At 36.1% G+C, this 21,719-nt stretch overlaps 2 protein-coding genes across 7 annotated transcripts; one reads left to right on the top strand and one right to left on the bottom strand.

Moving 5' to 3' along the window:
- Positions 1–1,163: 1,163 nt before the first annotated feature.
- On the bottom strand, positions 1,164–5,174 carry LOC121877412 (proteasome assembly chaperone 1-like). The gene is made up of 5 exons (XM_042383169.1): positions 4,830–5,174; positions 4,057–4,148; positions 3,434–3,645; positions 2,356–2,551; positions 1,164–1,674 (listed from the first exon to the last, which is right to left on the bottom strand). Exons 1-5 carry the CDS (start codon positions 4,913–4,915, stop codon positions 1,454–1,456), a joined length of 807 nt encoding a protein of 268 aa, XP_042239103.1. The 5' UTR covers positions 4,916–5,174; the 3' UTR covers positions 1,164–1,453.
- Positions 5,175–5,541: 367 nt separating this feature from the next.
- Positions 5,542–20,880, top strand: LOC121877410. Of its 6 annotated transcripts, none has more exons than XM_042383168.1 (8): positions 5,542–5,627; positions 6,474–6,595; positions 6,761–6,927; positions 8,296–8,400; positions 8,818–8,944; positions 13,492–13,572; positions 14,195–14,283; positions 14,492–20,880. In XM_042383168.1, exons 1-8 carry the CDS (start codon positions 5,557–5,559, stop codon positions 14,900–14,902), a joined length of 1,173 nt encoding a protein of 390 aa, XP_042239102.1. In that variant the 5' UTR covers positions 5,542–5,556; the 3' UTR covers positions 14,903–20,880. The 6 variants fall into 6 exon arrangements, with proteins under 6 accessions (XP_042239102.1, XP_042239097.1, XP_042239098.1 ...); XM_042383163.1 differs by having other exon boundaries at positions 13,063–13,572; XM_042383164.1 differs by having other exon boundaries at positions 5,552–5,723; positions 13,063–13,572.
- Positions 20,881–21,719: the final 839 nt, after the last annotated feature.

Below are 21,719 nucleotides of genomic sequence, written 5' to 3'. Positions count from 1 at the left end.
CCAAGAAATTTATAAGGAATAAAAAAAAATAGTGTGATTTTATTAAGTATATATTGGATATGAACAACATAAATAGTCCGAGTTTAGTTATAATTATTTATCTTTCAAGCCAGTTTCTCATATCACCAAATGATTACCTGCCTTAATTACCTCATTTGCTTAATGTTCTCTCGAAAACAAGCTTATTACGTCACCTCCATAACAAGCTTAATATCCCCTCCAAGGAACAATTAATGTTCCCTCTACAACAAGCTTAATGTCCTCTCCAGAAGAAGCATAATGTTCACCTTCCAGAACAAACTTAATGTCTCCTTCAAATCAAGCTGAATGTCTCCTTCAAAAGCTTAATGTCTTCTTCATAACAAACTTAATGCCTCCTTCAAATCAAACTTAATGTCTCCTTCAAAACAAGCTGAATGTCTCCTTCAAAAGCTTAATGTCTTCTTCATAACAAACTTAATGCCTCCTTCAAATCAAACTTAATGACTTCTTCAAATCAAGTTTAATGTCTCCTTGAAAATAAGCTTAATGTCTACTTAAAAACAAGCTTAATGTCTCCTTCAAAACAAGCTTAATGTCTCCTTCAAAACCAACTTGATGTATCCATCAAAATAAGCTTAAATTCTCCTTCAAAACAAGCTTAATGTCTCCTTCAAAACAAGCTTAATGTCTACTTCAATATAAGCTTAATGTCTCCTTCAAAACAAGCTTAATGTCTCCTTCAAATCACACTTAATGTCTCCTTCAAAACACGCTTAATGTCTCCTTCAAAACAAGCTCAGTGTCTCCTTCAAAACAAGCTGAATGTCTCCTTCAAAAGCTTAATGTCTTCTTCATAACAAACTTAATGCCTCCTTCAAATCAAACTTAATGACTTCTTCAAATCAAGTTTAATGTCTCCTTCAAAACAAGCTTAATGTCTCCTTCAAATCACACTTAATGTCTCCTTCAAAACACGCTTAATGTCTCCTTCAAAACAAGCTCAATGTCTCCTTCAAAACAAGCTCAATGTCTCCCCTAAAATAAGTTTAGTCCTTCACAAAACAAAAATTTATATCCCCTCCAGAACAAGTTTATTGCCCCCTCCAGAAAAAGCTTAATACCCTCTTCAAAACATAGAACCTCCTCCAATTTCAAAGGTTATCAACATTAAAAATAGTATACTGTATTTGAATATCCTTTATTTCATCATTTACTAAAACAAAGTATGAAATGTTGGTGTTAAAGTTTATCCATTATAACCAACTCTGGTGTTGGTATTGTTCATAAACTAAGGAGTTATCAAAAAGATGTGAGTATCCCTCGTTTCTCTGTGCTGAATAAAATTGTCTTGTTTTAGCTTGATAAAATACTAAAAGTGGCATTCCATAGTGAACAGATTAAACTCATTTCCAATTCTTCGTTTCACACAAAATATAACTTTAATCAATTAACTCTAAGATCTACAAGTTTGTTACATGTAACGATCCAATGTCTCATTCTGCGGGTTCTTGGCTCGGTACTGATGAAGTTTATTTTGTTTTAGTGAAGCTGGCATAAATTTTTTGAAGGGGCCAGTCTGAAACACCTTGATGAGGGCGTCGACCACCAAGTCCAAGTCACCGGTAGAGTAGGTCTCGGTGTACACAGAGTACAGCACACAGGGCCGACTCCCCACCACACACTCTGTCAGAACTGCAATGAGAAATATAAATAAAATAATGTTGGTGGCCCCTTAATATTGTTGAATCAATTTTGTCAAAAAAATATTATGCTGCATTTGTTTGCTGTTATTTTCATAAACCTCACTCAATTTTATTAGGCTGAAATTGTCTTATAATTCATCATAATTCCGTACCTTATTATTATTATTAATAATAATAATAATAAAAATAACTAACAAAATCTAATAAAATATAATAATAATAATAATAATAATAATAATAATAATAATAATAATAATAACAATAATAATAAAAAAAAATATCAATACCGGCAGTAAGAAATGATGTACTATATGCTTGTTGTGTTGTTAAAGTAAGCGAAACAATTGAGACCCTGCAATTGTGTGTAAATGAGGCATAAAGTCAGATCAGCAATTTAGGACTTGGTCACAAATTTTGTGATGCCATATGGCAGCAGGGTCTACCATTAGACAACGCATTATGCTTCCAATATCTTCCCAGGCGGTAGTACCTCCCTGTTTGATAGCTGTAATCTATTAAAACAGTTAAAAAAAATTACAGTAGAGGAAAAATTCATTGATAGACACCTGAGCAATGTGGGTGTAGCCTGAAGGTAAAGCAAGTATTTCTGACATATTAATACCAAAGTAAAACATTCTCAATATGTACTGCAACGCATTGTAGGACTAACCAGCAGCCGGTACAGAATCAATAGTGGCAGGCTGAGGAAGACGTGGATACACTGGTGAGTCAGAGAAGGCCGGGGAGTGTAAGGAGTGGACAACACAGTTATCCTCCCCCTGAGGTTCATAACTGCCTTTAAGAGCACCGTAGTGATGAGACGACAATACCATCACCATACACGATGATTTCAATAAACCTAGTAACTGAAAGATTGAATTTAATAAGTTATGAAATATATTAAGATACATCTGCATTTTTACAGTAATATTAACATTTAATTTAGACATCATTTTTGTACTTTAGTTTAAGTCAGCCAATTAGATGCATCCTTGTATATATAGTTCTGAGGGATACTAAATGTAAAAACCTTAGAGTATAGACTTGGCCTATCCAATAACAATTCAAGTTCTCCAGGCCTGCCATGAACACTTTCTGAACCCAATCATGGCTCTTGGCCCAAATACAAAACTTTCTTCGTATGTGATATATCTGAATGGATAAAATCATTTTCAAATTCTCCATCCTGTTTTCACAACTAAAATTATAAAAGGAAGAGGACGTTTATTTCTGCCTGAATACATCATGCATACAGAGGTTTGGGAAAATTTGACACTTTACTCAATGAAAATGCATGACAAGATGACTTACTATGACACTGAGTAACTCTGGAAATGTCTGTGATATCTTTCTTCGTTTATTTATCTATTCTTATCTCGATGTCATGAAACAGGAGAACTTAACCACTTAAAAAACTTGTTTGCAAATTGGTTAATTTTGCAGTCATGAGGTTCCCAACCCAATCCCACCCAGAACGTCTACTTTGGGGAAATATAATACTGTACAGTGAAACCTCAAAATAACGGACTACATGGAGATGAAAGTCCGTAATATCGAGGTATTTTCAGACGAGGACCCTCCATGTAAAGGCTTATATGGAGAGATAAACATTATATGGAGGTTCACTGCACACTAATGGCACAACTGTTTTTCCTTGTTTAGTATGATACCATGAACACATAATTCAAAGTTTAATTATTACAATATAACTAAAATTTAATGTCTTTCAAATAGAGGAAATTCCTTACCACTTGAGCAAACTGTGATGCTACGACAGCTTTTACATCTTTGCTGACACAACAAACTAGAAGTGACTGTGGCGACATAAAGAGTTGTGATGGTGTTGGGTGGCGAGGATGGAAGTCGCCAGTGTCTTCACAATCTGTCTGTCCTTGTACTTCAACGCCAAGTGTACCGACGTTGATGCACTTCTCTGACAAAACAAGTGCCTCACAAAAGTCTGCAGATATGATAAATAAAGTATTGCTGATAAAATACAAAACTGTGATTTAATGGTTATCATGCAGTTTATTATAAAATCCCATCTGTTTTATAACTACACATCAGTCAAACAGTTATTTATGTATCAGTAAGTTTGTACAGTTTCTCAAAAATCTACCTTTACTTGGGGGTCGATAAATTTCAGAATGAATACTGCAACTCTTATCGTCTGTTGCAGTCATATTTTGTCAACACAATTTTGTAAAGATAGTCTTTTAAGTGGCTGTACATGCAACACCAAGTTCACATGGTAGATTTGAGTTATAACAAGGTAGAAAATCCATTACAAAACAAATAAGTAACTACACTATACGTATATATGTCAGAATTATAAGCACATCAACTAAACCTGTTCTGTATTGTGATTAACCTGTTGCCAGTTTTCCGTGTGAAATAATGACAGCTTTGACGTTTGGTATTTTCTCCAAACCTTCTTTATTTAACTCCTCCTTCACCTTATACCTGCAAATAAATAAAACTATAAACATTGCAATAATAAAAAAACATACGAGACATGTATAATTAATTTAACTCTACCGATGTCGCGAAAAGTATCGCGATGTATGTACAAATGACTGAAAATAACTCTCTATACTAAGTGATAAATATTAAGTAGTTTATACTTTTATAAGCTTAGTATAAAACTGGCGGTAATTGGACATTTATATCTTCTAAACTACACTTTGCATGAAATCCAAATTTAATGACAAACTATGTGATTAAATAATAAGTTTACTGAATAAACACAATTATAACTTATAGTTTAGATGATAAATAAAAATTAAACATGTGAGTTTCCCACGATTTAACGCGTGGAGGGAGACGCCTGCAAGACTAACACAAACCAGCAACACACTAGATGTTACGGCATCTTCTAACAACTAATCAATACAACAATTCAGTATTTGATAGTGTAGCCGTGGTATTTTATTAGCTGCTAAGGAGTAGGGGCTCGTATTTTTACTATTACATATTACCACAGGATCACTTTTCCAAATTCCCAGACAACCATTATTTAACTTACCTAATTTCTAATCCACCATCAATAATTTGGGATACAATACATAACAGGTAAATATAGACCTTATAAATCAACCTTTGAGAGTAGTAATTATCATAAACAATTAATAGCAAATAACTTACGAGACCACTACATTATCGTCATCCTCCTCGTCCTCGTCGTAGGCTCTGGATGACACTTCTCTCACTTCACCAAAAAACGTGGCCATTATCTTCACCTACAGTTCCTATATTATCCTTCAGTAGGGCTATATATCACCTGTGTTGTGTGAGCGAGGAGTAATAGGGTCACTCAGCCCAACCTGAAGCCTTACTGGTCTACTTGTTTCAGTGACTTGTTTATTTATGTTGTATAATTTACCAAAACATCCGATAATTTTCCGCTTTTTTCTGGCATGAAATTTTTTATTCCATGTGCATTAACCCAGAAGTATTTGTAATGCATTAATGTCTTTTCATTTAAATTTGGAAAATATATTTTAACTTTCCGTTTTTTATCCCTTCTTTGTATTGTCTCTATGGTTATGTATGACAACAGATTTAATATATGACCTGAAGATTAACCCCTAAGGTTATTTCACTTGTTAATTAAACAAATTAACACTGAAACCTCTATTTAACGGACTATATGGATAAAAAACTCCATTATATCGAGGAACTACTAGTATGAAACCTCCATTTAACTACCTGTATATGGAGATGAAAGTCCATTATATCGTGGATTCCTTTGATGTGAAAACCCCACCTAGCAGATAATATATAGATATAAGTCTAACCCTCTATATAACGTATTACATGGAGAACAAAGTCCGTTATATGAAGTTTCTTACAACTAAACGAAAGGCGGGAGATGACCGGCACCTGGACCACTAGTGTAAACCATGGTGGCTCCCTGCTAGTGGACGGTGGAGTGTTGGTCAGGTTTTAACACTTCTCTCGCCTTTGTGACACATTGTACATCATATATTTCAGAAAAAATCTGTTTGATGCGTGAGGGGGTGGAGATAAGACTGTGATGTGAGTTGAACTTGAGATAAGGGTGTGTGGGGGGTTATCGTCTTTAAACCACTGTCATGAAAGGGGTTAAACCATCGTACTCAAAGGGGTTAAACCATCGTACTCAAAGGGGTTAAACCTAAGATAAGTTTGTGTGATATTTAAACCATCGTCATTAAGGGGGTTTAACCATCGTCCTCAAAATGCTAAGTCATAGATCCAAACCTTTTTATGAAGTGTATTCGTTGATGGTAATTAATTATTAATACCAGTATCGTGGTGGTGACTTAACTCATTTGATGGTGATTTATATTCACAAATACGATGGACGGTTTGGTTATTAAATTTTGTTTTATAGTAAGTGTATGGTACTTCAGCTATCATAAGGAGAATTACCATGGTACTGACCATTTTAATTGTATAAAAGAATACTGAATGGGAATCTCATGATAATATTGTACTTAATATTGCATACATATATTATGACAAAGATACAGATTATTCATATGCAGTCTGGGATCCATGCTAAAACAAATTTGATGTTACCTACAATCTTGTATTACCTTTCTGTATGAGGAGCAACAGTGACTGTGAGTTATGGCAGGAACAGTGGCATTAAAATACATATTAAAAATAAAACTTTCACAGCCAACCAAGTGTAAATTAGTCGCAGTTATAACTAGAGACAGATGAGGGCTAGGTTAGGTCTGGTCATTAAAAACCTAACCTAATCTAATCTAATCCTCCCCAACTTGACCTAATCTTTTACAGAAGAACAAGTGCTGGTGGACTACAGAAATACCGTATCGAAGGAAGAGGCCCACGAATTAAAGCCAGCTCAGTGTTGTATATACCCTGTACTCGTATTTCTCAAAGACTTGTGGAGGCCAAAGGTGATCTCTAGTACCATATAACACACATTGTCGTCAGCACTGGTTGGGTTAAAACAACACTTAAAGTTAAAGAAAATTTGTTAATCCTATTTTTGCTCTGAGGACAAAGATGCTATATGTGGTGGCACTGATTAATGTCGCTGATTATTGCTATAATTCTTTCAGGCAAACTTAAACATCAAAACATGTCGAAGAAGATAGAGGATAGTGAGCTTCAAACGCTCACCCTCTCTCCGACCAACACAAACGATGATGAGTCGTCGCCCTTTGTCAACCCGGCAAGTGATGAGACGTCATTTCCCATCAGTCCGCCTCCCTCATTCTCTACCGTGGTAATGGTTGTGATCTTAGTTTATTGTGCATGACGTCTTAGGAAGGTGTGAGTGTTTGTGTCCAAGCAAATGTGAATGTTGTAAAGGCAGATGGTGCGTGTGTTTAATGCATAGGTGTTTTTTTTTTTTTTTTGGGTGGAAATGATACTTGAGGGTATAAGTAAGATGAATGTGAAGAATGTGGTTATATGAGACTTGTATGTAATTTTCGATGCCATTGTTAGTATGTTAGTATCTTATTGTTAAGTGTGTATACAGTACTGTATCTGCATTGTTGTACATATGGGTTGATACATCTGATAAAAATTTTGGTTTGTGAAAGTATCCACTCAGGTTGTTGTGACTTTTAAACATGTACAATAAAGACTTCTAGGATTATCTTAACATGAAAATGGTATATTTTTCTTCACATAAAAACGGTATGTTTTACTTGTCATATTGAATATGTGGATTTATTCAGTGATTAGGTTCTTCAAAATATTGCTGGGCAGTTATTCAGTGAACTACAAGTATCCTAACTAACCAAAACTTGGTGTTGAAGGAACATCACAGCAGTGACTCACTAAGAGTATATTACATGAGTCATGCTCACCTTCATCTCCCTCCTCCTCATCCCTCTAGAGCTACCTCCTCACCCCTCCCTTAACTCTCACACATCTCCTCTCATTAGCAAACCAGGATTAGATTTCCCAGTTCACCTGAAGAGTAGCTCTTCCGGCTTATTTCACCTAAAAATTAACCATCCTAGCACTAACCAAACTTAATATAGTTTAGCTTAACCAAACCTAACCTAACCTAAGTAAGTTTTGAAATACTGTATACAGTTAATTTATATGAACAAGGTAGATACACGCAAGTCTCCACCAACATTTATTTTAGTCCGAGAAAAAGTTTTACCCCAGCAGTAAATGTGGGTAATCCTTGACTACACCTTCCCTTAACGACAAAGCTTCTCAGAAGAGACTCAAAAGAATCCTCTATACAGTGCACTAAAATCCTTTGTTATTATTGCTTTAGTTAGCTATAAGATACTGTATATATACCTGTACAGTACTGTACAAGCCTGAGAGTTTAGGAATGGTGAGAGTTGTATAAAATCATCACAGTTTATTCACTATAGCTGCCTGTACAGTCACCCTCAAAGTGTTGTCGCCTCTCCTCCTGAACTGCAAACCCCAAGATTCAGACTTGTGAATCCGAAGCAATTATGGACAGAATGATGTGTCGGTGTCTACTACTTCGGGTTTAAGAGTCTTAATCTCGGAGTTCGTGGTTCAGGAGGAGAGGCGACAGGAATTTTGTGAGTGACTATACAGTGTTGTGTTGTGGATGTAGTCCATGTTTCTTATCCTCATATTTTCCTTAAAGACAACATCAAGTACTGAACCACCTGGAGAGAAGAGGAAACTGGAGAGGATGGTCAGTGTTCCGGGGACAGGAGCCAACACTAATAAACCTCTGCCAACACTGAGGGTAAGTTAATGTAGCATCACTCAAAAAACTCTCTTTACTTGAGGGGGGGGGGGGGTTGATGAATTTCAGAATGAACACTGTTACTCCTGTTGCCTCAGTAGGGTTGTGAAAATCCTTCAACACAATTTTGTGAATATACTTTTTTGAGGGACTGTACATGATAAACTATTAGCCAGCTTATTGTATTAAAAATTGTAATGTGATGCATCTATCAGTTCATCTGTATTTGAGTTATATTGCAAAAACTTGGCAGGATTATTCCCAAAAACTTATCCAACATTGAGTAATTAAATACTTTTGGCTTCTTTTTATGTATCCTTAAGGCAGCGTTGGGCAGAAATGTTGTACATTACTGCACTGCACATACACGCACATCAATTTATTTACTAATTCTCGCCAAATTACTGTACTGTACAGGTGTCCACCCCGCCCAGTACAACTCAAATTACCTACACCAACGAGGAGTCAAACGAGAGAAAAATCGACCTGAGCAAGATCTGTCGTGAACGTCCCACTCCCGGGAATTCCATAGGACAAAAGAAAGGTGTGTTGTTAAGTATTACCCAAATGTTTTTATCTGTGAAGCTTGTACAGTACAATGCTGATAGAATAATGTTACATCAAGATCAATTAATACTAATAAGCTTATGGTGAATATTGCTGTTGCTTCACATCCAATCATTGTAAAACATTTTGGTCTCCAATTGAGCTAAACACTTTTTACATTATCAGTAAAAAATAATTTTTTTACTCTTCATCAAGTTTAGTTTGCTCAAAAACTTGTTCATATATTGCATAATAATATTTTTTGAAAATCTATTGAGAACTTTAAAAGCAATGAACATTGGAGGAAATGATTAAGGTAAGCATCATGATGGCACAACTGCCTCTGTCGTCCATTTAGTGTACCGGAGTAGATTTCCTCTTGATAAACACTTTATGAGGAGCCTGACGGTCATGTGCATTCCAATAAAAGTATAAATCATACAGTGAAACCTCTATTTAATGGACTATATGGAAATGAGTCCATTATATCAAGAGTCTGTTAGAAGTGAAACCCCCATCTAACGAACCATATAGAGACGAAAGTCCGTTATATCGAGTGTCTGTTACATGTGAAATCTCCATCTAATGGATTATTTGGAGGTAGAAGTCCATTATATGGAAGCTTCACTATATATACTGTATATGCCTCCCTTTAAAGTTCAGTAAATTTATGTTCCTGAAGCATGTGTTGTAATGCATGTGTATGAGGGTTGTGTTGGATGTATAGTACAGTATACATGTAAGTCACTGTCCAGGGTTAATTGCAGTCAACTACTAAGTCTATTCACCTCTCCCTCTGAACCACGAACCCCTAGATTCAGCCTCATGTAACCAAAGCATTTATGGACAGAATAGTGTATCAGTCTACTGCTACGGGTTCACAAATCTGAATCTCGGGGTTCGTAGTTCAGGAGGAGGAAGGGGCAAACAAACTTCAGTAGTTGACTGTAGAGTATGTTGGTAAACTCAGCTTGTTGTCTTCCCCAGTATCTGCACACACACATTCATTGTTTTAAAAAATAATGTTTACCACACAGTTTTATTAAGTTCATTTTATCAATGCCTTAAAGTCTTGTCAAATTATTATGATTATTTTAATTTGTGTATTTGTTATACGAAATGAATAACATAACATGTATATAGATGGTGAGTGTTTATGTAACCTGTCTGCTGCCACAGTCATAGTACCAGTTGAACATCATGGAAGACTTTTAATAATAATAATCATTTTAACCACTGAAGTCCAGCCTCTACCCCCACTGCACCTTGTTATTGTTGTTACTGTTTGAGTAAGTTTCAGGGTACAGTAATATTATGGAAATGTCATACATAATCCCACTTACTCCATACATGTGCAGTAATAGATTTACAATGGACGGGATCTGTAGGACAATACCATCACAGGTTGGGTGAAAACTGCTGTGCTGTGTATGTTAAGCACACGTACTGTATTTATAAATTAATTTTTTTCACCTTATATTTTTTAAATGCATGAGATCATTAAATTCTTGAATACTTATCACAATAAGAAAGTCCAGTTTATCTAGATTTATGTTAAAGTAACTGGAAAGAATAGGTTTTACTGTAGTACAGTATCAATAGATGTACTGCACTGCACACTACAGGTACAAATATTTTTTATACAGGCCAATTTGGTTAAATTTTATTTGAATGTTACAAATTCAGTTCATTTTGTTATGTTAAACATCAAATACCAGTCATATTTTAAGGTAATTTTCAGACATTTTTTGCAATCAGTGGTTGTTCACCTCAGCATCACCTACATCATTTTGTTTACTCCCTTTTTGTGTTCAATATAATAAACCAGCAATTACTGACAACACCTTAAGTCACTTCTCTCATAACCTTTTTATGTCTTATACAGTAAAGTGGTGGTGTAATTTTTTTAGATATGCTTATTTAAAAAAAAATATATAATATATATATATATATATATATATATATATATATATATATATATATATATATATATATATATATATATATATATATATATATATATATATATATATATATATATATATATATAGATCCCACAAAAGCGTGGATAAGATAAATCTTGATAAAATCCGCGGAAAGAAACAACTGAGCACCTTAGCTTTTCGTCTTTATTCAAGACATCTTCAGTTGCCTCTGAAGATGTTTGATAAACAGCTAAGGTACTCTTTTCCCGTATATTTATATATAATAAAAAAAAAAAAAAAAAAAATATATATATATATATATATATATATATATATATATATATATACACACACAGTTGAGTCTGGATTTACGGTTTTGGTTTCTGGCGTTTGTAATTTCTGGCTGTGCCTTGCCAGAATTGAAATGCTTGATTTACGCAGCAATTTGGTTATTTCAGCGGGAAGCGGCGCGGGCAAGGTGTGCACAAGGTCACCCAGTCATCAAAACATTACCGAGTTCTTCACCTGCCACCCACCACAGCTGGCCCAAGTCAGTGATAGTGAGGATATGGACTTATATGGACTTTGAGGGGTTTGACAAAGAGCCCCTGCAAGCCTCTGTGGTGAATAGTGATACAATTGATACAAGTGCTACAGTACAGGTGAGGGCCAGTAATCTGCCCTCTGCCTCGGAACCAACCCCCATCCCGTGTGCCCAGCTATCTTTTCTACTAATGTAAGTGTTAAAAAACCTAATATTATTGATATTTCTCTTAATTATTAATTGTGTGTGCATTCCATCACAAAATTAAGATGTTATTTTGACTACAAGGTAAGTATTAATGTCGGAAAAAGTGGAGTTTGAAGTCGACCCAGTCTCTATTTCAATTAATCCCATATGTTCTGTTATTTCATTTACGCGTTTCTCATTTTACGCGGTACTCATGAGTTCAATTGACTGCATAAATGAAGACCCAACTGTGTGTATATATATATATATATATATATATATATATATATATATATATATATATATATATATATATATATATATATATATATATATATATATATATATATATATATATATATATATATATATATATATATATATATATATATATATATATATATATATATATATATATATATATATATATATATATATATATATATATATATATATATAGTGGAGTCTGCATTTACGCGGCTTTTGTTTACGCGTTTGGTCATTTACGCGGTGCCTTGCCAGAATGAAATGCTTTAATTACGAAGTAATTTTGGTCATTTACGTGGGTGAAGTATAATTTGATTACTGTATTTACTGAAGATATTTGTTTTAGCTCATAAAATTCATACAAATTACCTGGCCAGAATATAATTTACATGGCTTGAATTCTTATAAGATTGTGATTATTTTAAATATAAACACCATGGAATTTGCATTAGACATACAAATTTTAGATCTAATGTAAGAATTTTGATTAGAAAGAGCAAAAATTTTATCTTTTGTGCAAAATATATGACATTTATATTCAAAATATTCCTGGTCTTGCAAGGAATCCAGCAATGTCAATTATATTATCCTAACTTTAGTCTGAGGTATTATTTATTACTAAAAATGTAAGCCTACTGTTTTCACCCAAACATTTCTCAGAGAGGGAGGAGCCAACGAGCGTGGGAAGAGGGGGAGGGGGGTGGGGAGTTGAGTCCATTATTTGAATGGACATTAACCGGGCGACTGTATTTCTTTTAAATATTAATTGTGTGTGCATACCATCAGAAAAAATTAAGATGTTATTTTTACTACAACGTACGTATTGTGTCAGAAAAAGTGGAGTTTGGGGGTCGGCCCAGTCTCTATTTCAATTAATCCCATATGTTCTGTAATTTCATTTACGCGTTTCTTGTTTTACGTGGGCCTCCACTGGTTCAATTGACCGCGTAAATGCAGACTCCACTGTATATATATACACTGGTATGTAAATACTGTACACAATCTGATAAATAATTTTTAATGCTTACCTATATATATAAATATTTGATTTAGGCTTCAATGTTTTTGCTTTCTCATTGTCACTGCTTATTTTATTGTTTAGTTTGCTTACTGACAATTTGTTTCCCCGCACTGGTCTGCATGGCTTGTCCTGTGCCCGCCCTTTCACCGTTGCCCACTCCTCACAAATCGTAGACCTCCCACGCCAAACGGACTACTCTCTGCCTTTTCCTAGCCATGTTGTGTCAGGTAACAAGGGATTCCAAATATCTAAGTCAGATTCTAAGACTAGAGTCTTAGAGAAAGGTCTGACGACATCCTCCCATAGATCACAACTGGCCAGAGGAGACTTTAAAAGACCCGGAACCCACTGCGGGCAGGTGAGCGGTATTAACCCTACTGCAAGTTATACCCAAGCTGCTTCAGGGAGTGCACCTTCCACCCCACATAGCTTTGGGATCACAATTTCTGCACCACCGAGCAGAGTTGGAACAAACAACAAAGGGAATTCAGGCAGCAAAGCATGGCTAGGCAGGCCAGTAGTGCGATCAGGGCTAAGAATGAGGGGAGGTTTAGACTCCCGTCAAATGGACCGGCCAATCCAGCATCACACCTTCCTGGCAGATGTGGCTGATGTGAGGCAGATTGAACAAGGACTCCTGCAGCTGATGGAGGACTTCCAGGCGGGAAATTTACGAGCATTTGGTAAGTAAATTGGCAAAGAAAGTGCATTAAATGGTACAGTATATTTATACTAGTGATATATGATGGATGGTATGCTGATGAAGTTTTATAATACTAAATACAAAGTAGAAGAGGGACTGATAGAATGAATTGGGAATGAGTTTGACAAATGGAGAGATGAAATGAGTTTGATAGCTGGAGAGATGGGTAACTTGTGCTAATGTGATGAATTTAGAGAGTGACTTAGACAGTTTTGAACATGATGCTAGATATTACAATCCTGAAGCATTAAAGAACTTTTTGTCTGAATAAAAATAATTAATCAGAACAAAGTTAATACAGGTTCCACCAGCATCATTGTTCTCTGTGTAAATTTATCTCTTATGTGTAGGAGAAGAAATAGCTTCCAGTACTGTACATGTAGAATCTGTGTTTGTTGTGGGTGTAAAGGTGTGTTGTGATCAGTAGTTGTGTTATCTCTGTTGGTATGTTATTCACTGAGGTTACCAGCCATTGTCTTGTTTACTGTACTTGTGAATATCAAGAGGAACATTAGGGCTATGAGAAGATAAGATAAAGAAATAAAGTACTATTTGGTTGAGAGGTTTCACCATAACTAACTAAATAACTCACGGCACCACAGGGAAAGATTCTCGGCTACGACAGATGGAAGCAATAAGGGAACAGCAGGAGAGACTGGCACGACTTCACTTTGATGTGGGAGCTGAACAGGTACAGTATATTGCTTATGGTTACATTATGTGTTGTATCTTAAGTGTTGAGATACCATGTAAAATTTGGAGTAAATGTTATTATAAACTCTTTGTGATAAGAATGGTGATGCCCTTATTGTACAACTGGATTTGTTAACAGTAAGAAGCTGTATAATGTAGTTGTTAGTCGTCAATATTTAAATTCTTGATCAAGTGAAAATTTGCAGGACTTATTTCCTCCGTTGTCTGAAGAAGGGTTAAGGACGTCCCACGACAACATGAGAACACTTATGGAAAAACTGGCTCAGCTCTCAGAGTCTATTGAACGGCTACACACCAATACAAGCAGCGAACGCAAGACTAGCAGCAATGAGCGCAAATGTTCGTCCAACCAGCGAGCCACTGAAAATGTGGGTCATTCAAAGTTTCACTCAGGAGCTTGGAATCAACAGATGCCCGACGGCCACCATAGCAGTGACCAGCACGGTAACTATGGCCACATGAACAACAACGCACAACACACCAGCCCGGCAAACTCCCGCCTCGGCCATGGACAACACTCCACAAACCGACTCAGAAACTCGGCCGGAAACCCAATGTCAGGTATAATGAAGAGTGGAAAGTTAGCGGACTCCTGATGACTGTTGCTCTACAGTCATTTAGCACCAGTTTAAACATTGTTGATATAATAACCTTACATAATATATATATATATATATATATATATATATATATATATATATATATATATATATATATATATATATATATATATATATATATATATATATATATATATATATATATATATATATATATATCCAGTACATGTTGGCTTTGTTTGATATTTATGAGTTATTAGAAGATTTTTATACTACACTTAAAATATATTTCATTAATATATAATACAGTACGTGCCATATTATATATATTTTTAACAAAGATTGATAAGACTATTAGTACAGTACAGTAGTGGTGTATTTTGAGGTAGAAGATACTGAATGAAGGGTTTGGTGAGGTACATAATATAAACACAGCTCTTGTAGTTTCATGCTAATGCCAACAGGAAACAAGACAAAGAAAAGGGAATTTAGTTGAGACAGATGGTTGAGAGAGACTTACGGAATAGAAAGTATATGATGAATTTAGAGAGAGAGGAGGGGGGGGGGAGGGATTAAAAAGAAAGGGTTGTGGGAAGTAATGAATTTATAGGAGATTTGTCTAAGGTTTTTAAATACTGTACAATATCCTGCCATTAGTTTATTTGATGGGAATATTGTACTTATATACGTGAGAAATATTTGTTGATGTGAATGATTCATTGTTCTGACATGCTTGTGGTAAGAGAGTATCAGGGATGAATGGTGTAAAATTATTTGAAAATTTCAAAGTTAATGAATGGTGTACAGTCAATCAAAAAACTATTTTCACAAAATTGTATTTTGAAAATATTGTAGTGTCTTTATAAACACACACTATGGTTTGGTGATGCTCAAGTATGAGGAGATGGGGAAAGATAAACTCTGTCATACAAAAATATAATTCATTCTATAGAATAATCATCAGAGTGCTGGAAGCTTCAGTTAAGTCCGGAATAGCTTGGTGGAGAGCTCCATCTAGTGCTGGGAGAGAGGTGTTGTTGCTTCTGTTGCTGGAGAGGAAGAATGTGAAGTTGAGGGTTGGTTGGTTGCTTTGTTTTGCTAGCTGTCAACATCATAGGTCATTATGGCCATAGTCTTGTTGTTCTTAGATTCTCGTTCTCTCCCTTTTGTTCTTTTTCTTCTTCGGGATGGTCCACATTTGATCTTGTTGCTCAAAAAATTTTTTATCTTGTTCTTTTACTTCATCTTCATGTTTCTTCTATTTCTTTGTCAACTTGTTTCTTCTGTTCTTCTTTCTCTAGTTACTTCTTTTCTTGTTTCTTAACTTTAAGGATAGGCTCCTTCTAGCTCAGTTTTTTCGTGAATCGCAGCTTGGCTATCCTACACTCCTCCCTCCACTTGGGACACTCCCGGTCAGAGGAGTGTGGGCCGCCACAAGCTGTACATTTCTTTGTCTTGCTGGGACATGTGGTGTGCTGGTGCTCGGTGGTTTCGCACTGTGAGCATACCTCCTGAGCCCAGCACTTCTTGGCTGGGTGTTCGTATCGTTGACATTTGTAGCACCTTGTAGGTTTGGCAACATATGGTTTAACTGGGATGGTTTCCCATCCCAGTCATACTTCTTTGGGTAAGCTTATTGATAACACTTAGCTGGTTACCAAGTAGTTCGGCCAGCTCGTCTTGTTCTAGATGTACAATTTCGGCATGGGAGATTACTCCAAATCACCAGATTGTCCTCTTCATGAACTTCGATTATAATTCGGACGTCGTTGGTGAAGTCAATGTCCACCACTTGCACGGCCTGTCCCCATTCGGTGAACGTTACCATGAGGCCACTGCTCACCAGTCTGCAGACGACCTTCGTTACCCCCTTTATCCCCGAAGAGTCAAAAAACTTCCTCAAGATAAGGAGGTTTAGATTCTTGGGGCTTGGATGGGTACAACCGTACCACCTTGGTTTGTTCCCTCGTCAGTCATGGCCATGTGGTATCTCGGGGGCAGAGGTGCAGGTCTTGGCGTGGTTCCAGTTGTTTCTCAAGTGTGTAAAGTTGACTGCTGGCACACAACTTTTATACCTGATTGGTGCGGTGAAGGAAACCAGTGGTGGTCTGTGATTGGTCCAGCAATATTCTGTGCTCGGCTGGTCCGATAGCCAATCACATGCTGGGACCGAGAACAGCAGCCCTTGGTTGGCTGATACCCAACCGGTGCACGGATCAGGAGAAAGTGCATGCTCTTGAGTTTTTGTTGGGTGTTCCCTAAAATATGACACACCAGATGAAGGATTTTGACAACCATACTAAGACGAAACAACAGGAGCCCAGGTGTTCATCCTGGAATTCCCACCCCAAGTAGAGTTTTTTGATCGACTGTACGGTAATATGAAAATGAAAGTGAGAGTGATGACCGTAGGATGCAACAGAGACAAGGTGGTGTTTGAGTGGAAGGTGTAATAGTTGCTGGTATGAGGACGATACTGTGTTGCTGATGAGGGAGTCTGAGAAAAAGTTGAAAAGAATGATAGTACTGTACTGTTATGTATATTTTGAAGATAAATGCTGATAAAATTAAAGTTTGGTATGTTACAGAGAAGATCTGGAAATTGTGAATGAATATAGATTAATAAAAGTTTTGTAAAGATTGAATTGAAAAAGTTATGTTAGGAAATACGGAGTATGATGAGTGAGGTTTAAATTGTGCAGCTTACCGGTAAGTGGGGCAGACTGAGTACAGTACCTGACTCACGGCAGACTGGGTACTGTACCTGATATGAGAAAGTAAGTGGAGGTGAGTGTAGTGCTGGTCACTGTCTGGTCACTGTCTGGTGTGTGTTTGTGCATGTGTGTGCATGCGTGCGTCCTTTCCTTTTGCTCTCACCACTTCTCTTATACTTTTCTCTTGTGCATCACCAACCAGACAAGTTCCTATCCCTGTTAGAGGTGTTTCTGTTTCCTGTCACATATCCTAAACACGTGAGAATGAAGAGATAATATGAACACAACAGAAGGAAGCTTTAAGGACTATATGAGCTGCTTGGCATGAGTGAGATACAACTGGGAAGAAGAGTACAGGTGGGTTATATCAGCTTCTTTAGTAGAGCTTCCTAATTTAGGACCTGAACTTGTAACTCAAGAAAATGTCCTTGGCAGTAGAGTGAAACCTCCCTTTAACGGACTTCTCATTCCATATAATCCGTTGGATGTAGGTTTCATATCTAACGAACCCTCCATATAACGGAATTCCCTCTCTCTATATAGTCTGTTAAATAGGTTTCACTGTATAGTTTGCCAGCATATTTTCCTGATGTATGTAAGTCTCTTATGCTGGGCTTCATAATAACTTGCAACATTCCTCCATCAAGAGGATTCTGTCCTGAGTTGTGGGATACTTATTTTCTGAAGATTGAAGACCCAAATTTATGGTGGTATAGATTCGTGAAGACAAACAGTCATCTGAGAGTAAAAAGCACTCAAGTTTCATGTGAGCTTTAAGAATACAGTAGACCCTTATGGGAAGTTAAAGTAATGGATAGTGGGCAAAACATAAAAGAGTTGAAGATTTATTGAGGAGTATTTGTGTTATTGTGATAAACAGCATAAAAGATAAATAAATACTGTATGCCAAAAAGTAAAAGAAGAACTTGTACAAACAAAACAAAATTTAAAATGTTTTAAAGAAATATCTCCTAATATTTTATAAGTAGAAGTTTAACACTCTGTTACATTTAGACTTACGTTGAAGTACAATTACTACAGAAAACATATTTCAATTATGGCAAACATCTCTGTGCTTGAGTTAGGTTTATATGGTTCAACAAACTAACTGTGAAGTATTGTAGTTACATGTTCTACCACAGTTCCTCTTTTTACTCTTTATTACCTCATCAAAATACCCATAACAAGGTTATGAGAAACTTGAAGAACTTAGTGTAAGTTAATCATAGATGTTCACATGGATGTGTAGGTATAAGAATATTTTATATGTGATATTTGAGCAGTGAACACTTGTTGTGGAGACCTTGGTAACATGGGGGTTTATCATGCCATGTTTACTGTGGCTCGTAGGTGACTATATGTGTCGCCAGCCCTCAGAGGTTATCATATGTGTTGCCAGTCCCTGGAGGTGACCATGTGTTGTCAGTCTTTTGAGGTGACCATATGTGTCGCCAGTCCTCAGAGGTAAGCATATGTCACAAATCTCCGGAGGTGATCAACAAAGATCATTAGTTTGTGTATCATCCTGGCTCTCCTACATGCATGCACACAACACACTGTACCCCAGAGTGATGATGATACTGTGGGGCCTTATTAAGGATTTAGTGTTTGTATGATGTGGTAGGTGGTTTGGCTAAGGCCATGACTATCATTTTTCTTTAAAGGTAAAAAATGCTGTGTTGTGGTTTAACCACATTTCTTTGTTCTTCATAGTTCTATAATACAATACGTGTATATAAATGTACTGTACTGCTCTATGTATCATCCATGTCCCAGGAACAACATACTGAAGTGGAACAAGTCCACCGAGTGTAACAAAAATGTTTTAGTAGATTTACCGTAAATAGAACGAAAAAAAACTACGTCTCTCCTCAGCAAAAGTTGAGTCAGTACTACAATTTACTCATATATACAGTATACTGTATTGTATACAATCTGTGTTTGTTTTGATGTGTTATTAAGAAACTGAACCACCTAATGACTATGATAATTAGTTATCATACATTGGTGTGCTTTAGTTCAGTGTTTTGTTTAACTTTTCAGATATTCTATTTGTAATCTGTACACAATTTGTATAAAAGCTACTCAATTTTGAGTTGCAGTCCTGTATTCCTGACCCCCAATCTACTGGACGCTCCCTACCCCCTCATTAAGTGTGCTATATTTGTACTGCCCCCAGTGGGTCATCCGCACTATGGAAGATCTTTCCTGTTGTACTGTAGGATAAAATATATACAGATGGGTAAACTTTACACTAATAACGAGTTGTTTTCATTTGACTATTTATTAATACTGGTATAAAATATTAACACATGCAGATAAAAGAGCTGTATGAAACACACATGAGGTTCATATCTTCAACAGTACATTACACTTACGACTGTACTGTACAATAAATAGTTCAGTGTCACATTTTCATGGGAAGGGCAAACTCAGAGCAGTTAGACAGCAAATCATCGTCAGTATAAAAATATATCTGAATTTTTTTACTGGCCACATTACTGCATCTCATTAACACACACACACAGCAAAGTACAAATGTCTCGCTGTCTTCTTGGCACCAACTACGAGAGTAAAATGTGGTCCAATATTTCTCAAGACAGATTATTCTTTAGCATGTTTAGTTTTTTTTTTCATGGTGTTATGACAGTTGTTATCATGAAAGACTCAGCACTGGTGTATGACTTTAATGAGGGGGAAAGGGGAGACCAGACCTTATCTATGGTAGATTTTGCAGATTTGTTCTATAGGTACATAGTTGTAAATCTAGAAGATCAATTTGTTAAAAAAATCTTATTGTATTTAACCCTAGAAATATCACTATCATAATCACATTCACCCACCATTCACACACACACACAGTCACCACTCACACATGGTCACCACTCATACACACAGTCACCACCTATACACACAATACAGTAGAAGAGTAACAATAAAAAATTATTATATGTTTGGCAAAGTGTAAGTGATAATGTGCACTACAGTAATTAAGTAAGAAAATAACTTGATTACATAGAGCCACTGTAGCCATTGAAAAGTATATACTATACAGGCATTAGTCAAGTAGGCTACAGCACTATCTATAAGGTGATTACTGCATGCACCTAGAAGGGTATAGTAATACAGTATGTTAACTTAGACACAAATTCGTGAGGATAATACAGTAGCCTTGGGCAGGCCCGGATTATCCATTAGGCACAGTGCCTAGGGCCTACGAGATATTGGGGGCCTACGAAAAATAAAACAAGAACTTTTCTTCCCCTTTTTCTACAGGTTATTATTAAATTGATACTGAGATACTTTTTTTCCATTTATTTATTACTTAATCCTATTAGTATCTATTAATGTTACTTGATTATCTTATTCTTTCAACATCACATTTTATAATTAGGTACTAGCTTGTGTTATTAGTGAATATGCTGTCAAATGGGGCCCCATATCTTGGAGGTGCCTAAGGCCTACGAAAGTCTTAAACCGGCCCTGGCCTTGGGTTATTTTGCAAGCATCTTGCTAAATAATCCCCAGGCTGGTATACAGTACAGTTAACTGATAAAGTTTGTTCACCTCTCTCCCTGTACCACAAACCCCGAGATTCAGACTCATGAATCCAAAGTATTTGTTGGACAAAATAATGTATCAGTCTACTGCTTCTCTAGGTTCACGATAGAACCTTACTGATCAAACTGACCCTATTCAATAATTAGTATAAACCCTTTTTCTTTTTCATCATTTACAAGAAACTACATTATAAACCTTAAACCTCCTTCAACCATTAGTACAGTACTGTACAGCCTTTACAAACCTCTATAATACACTGTTACAAAATGTGTTACTCATGGTACAGTAATAGTACAGTACAATACAGCCTTCACAAAAATAGTACACTTATGGTTATAGTTTACAGTATCGACAATATACAGTATCACTAAATATATTGCAGATTTATTACAGAGGAAGACTTTCAAATACTGTATCTTGAATTAATTATCTTTTCACCACAAACCTTATATACAGCTCCTCCCCGACTTACCACCCGGACAAATGACCGCATCACTCGTATCAAAATTTTGTCAAATTATGTATTTTCGAGTCCCAACGTCAGTGATTGTGCTTGTAATTCACTTTAAAATGGCTGG

Source organism: Homarus americanus, unplaced genomic scaffold, assembly GCF_018991925.1.
Source record: "Homarus americanus isolate GMGI-L3 unplaced genomic scaffold, GMGI_Hamer_2.0 scaffold367, whole genome shotgun sequence".
Lineage (NCBI taxonomy): Eukaryota > Metazoa > Arthropoda > Malacostraca > Decapoda > Nephropidae > Homarus > Homarus americanus.
The sequence above is the reverse complement of the archived record's forward strand: the minus strand, read 5'-3'. Positions and strand labels throughout refer to the sequence as shown.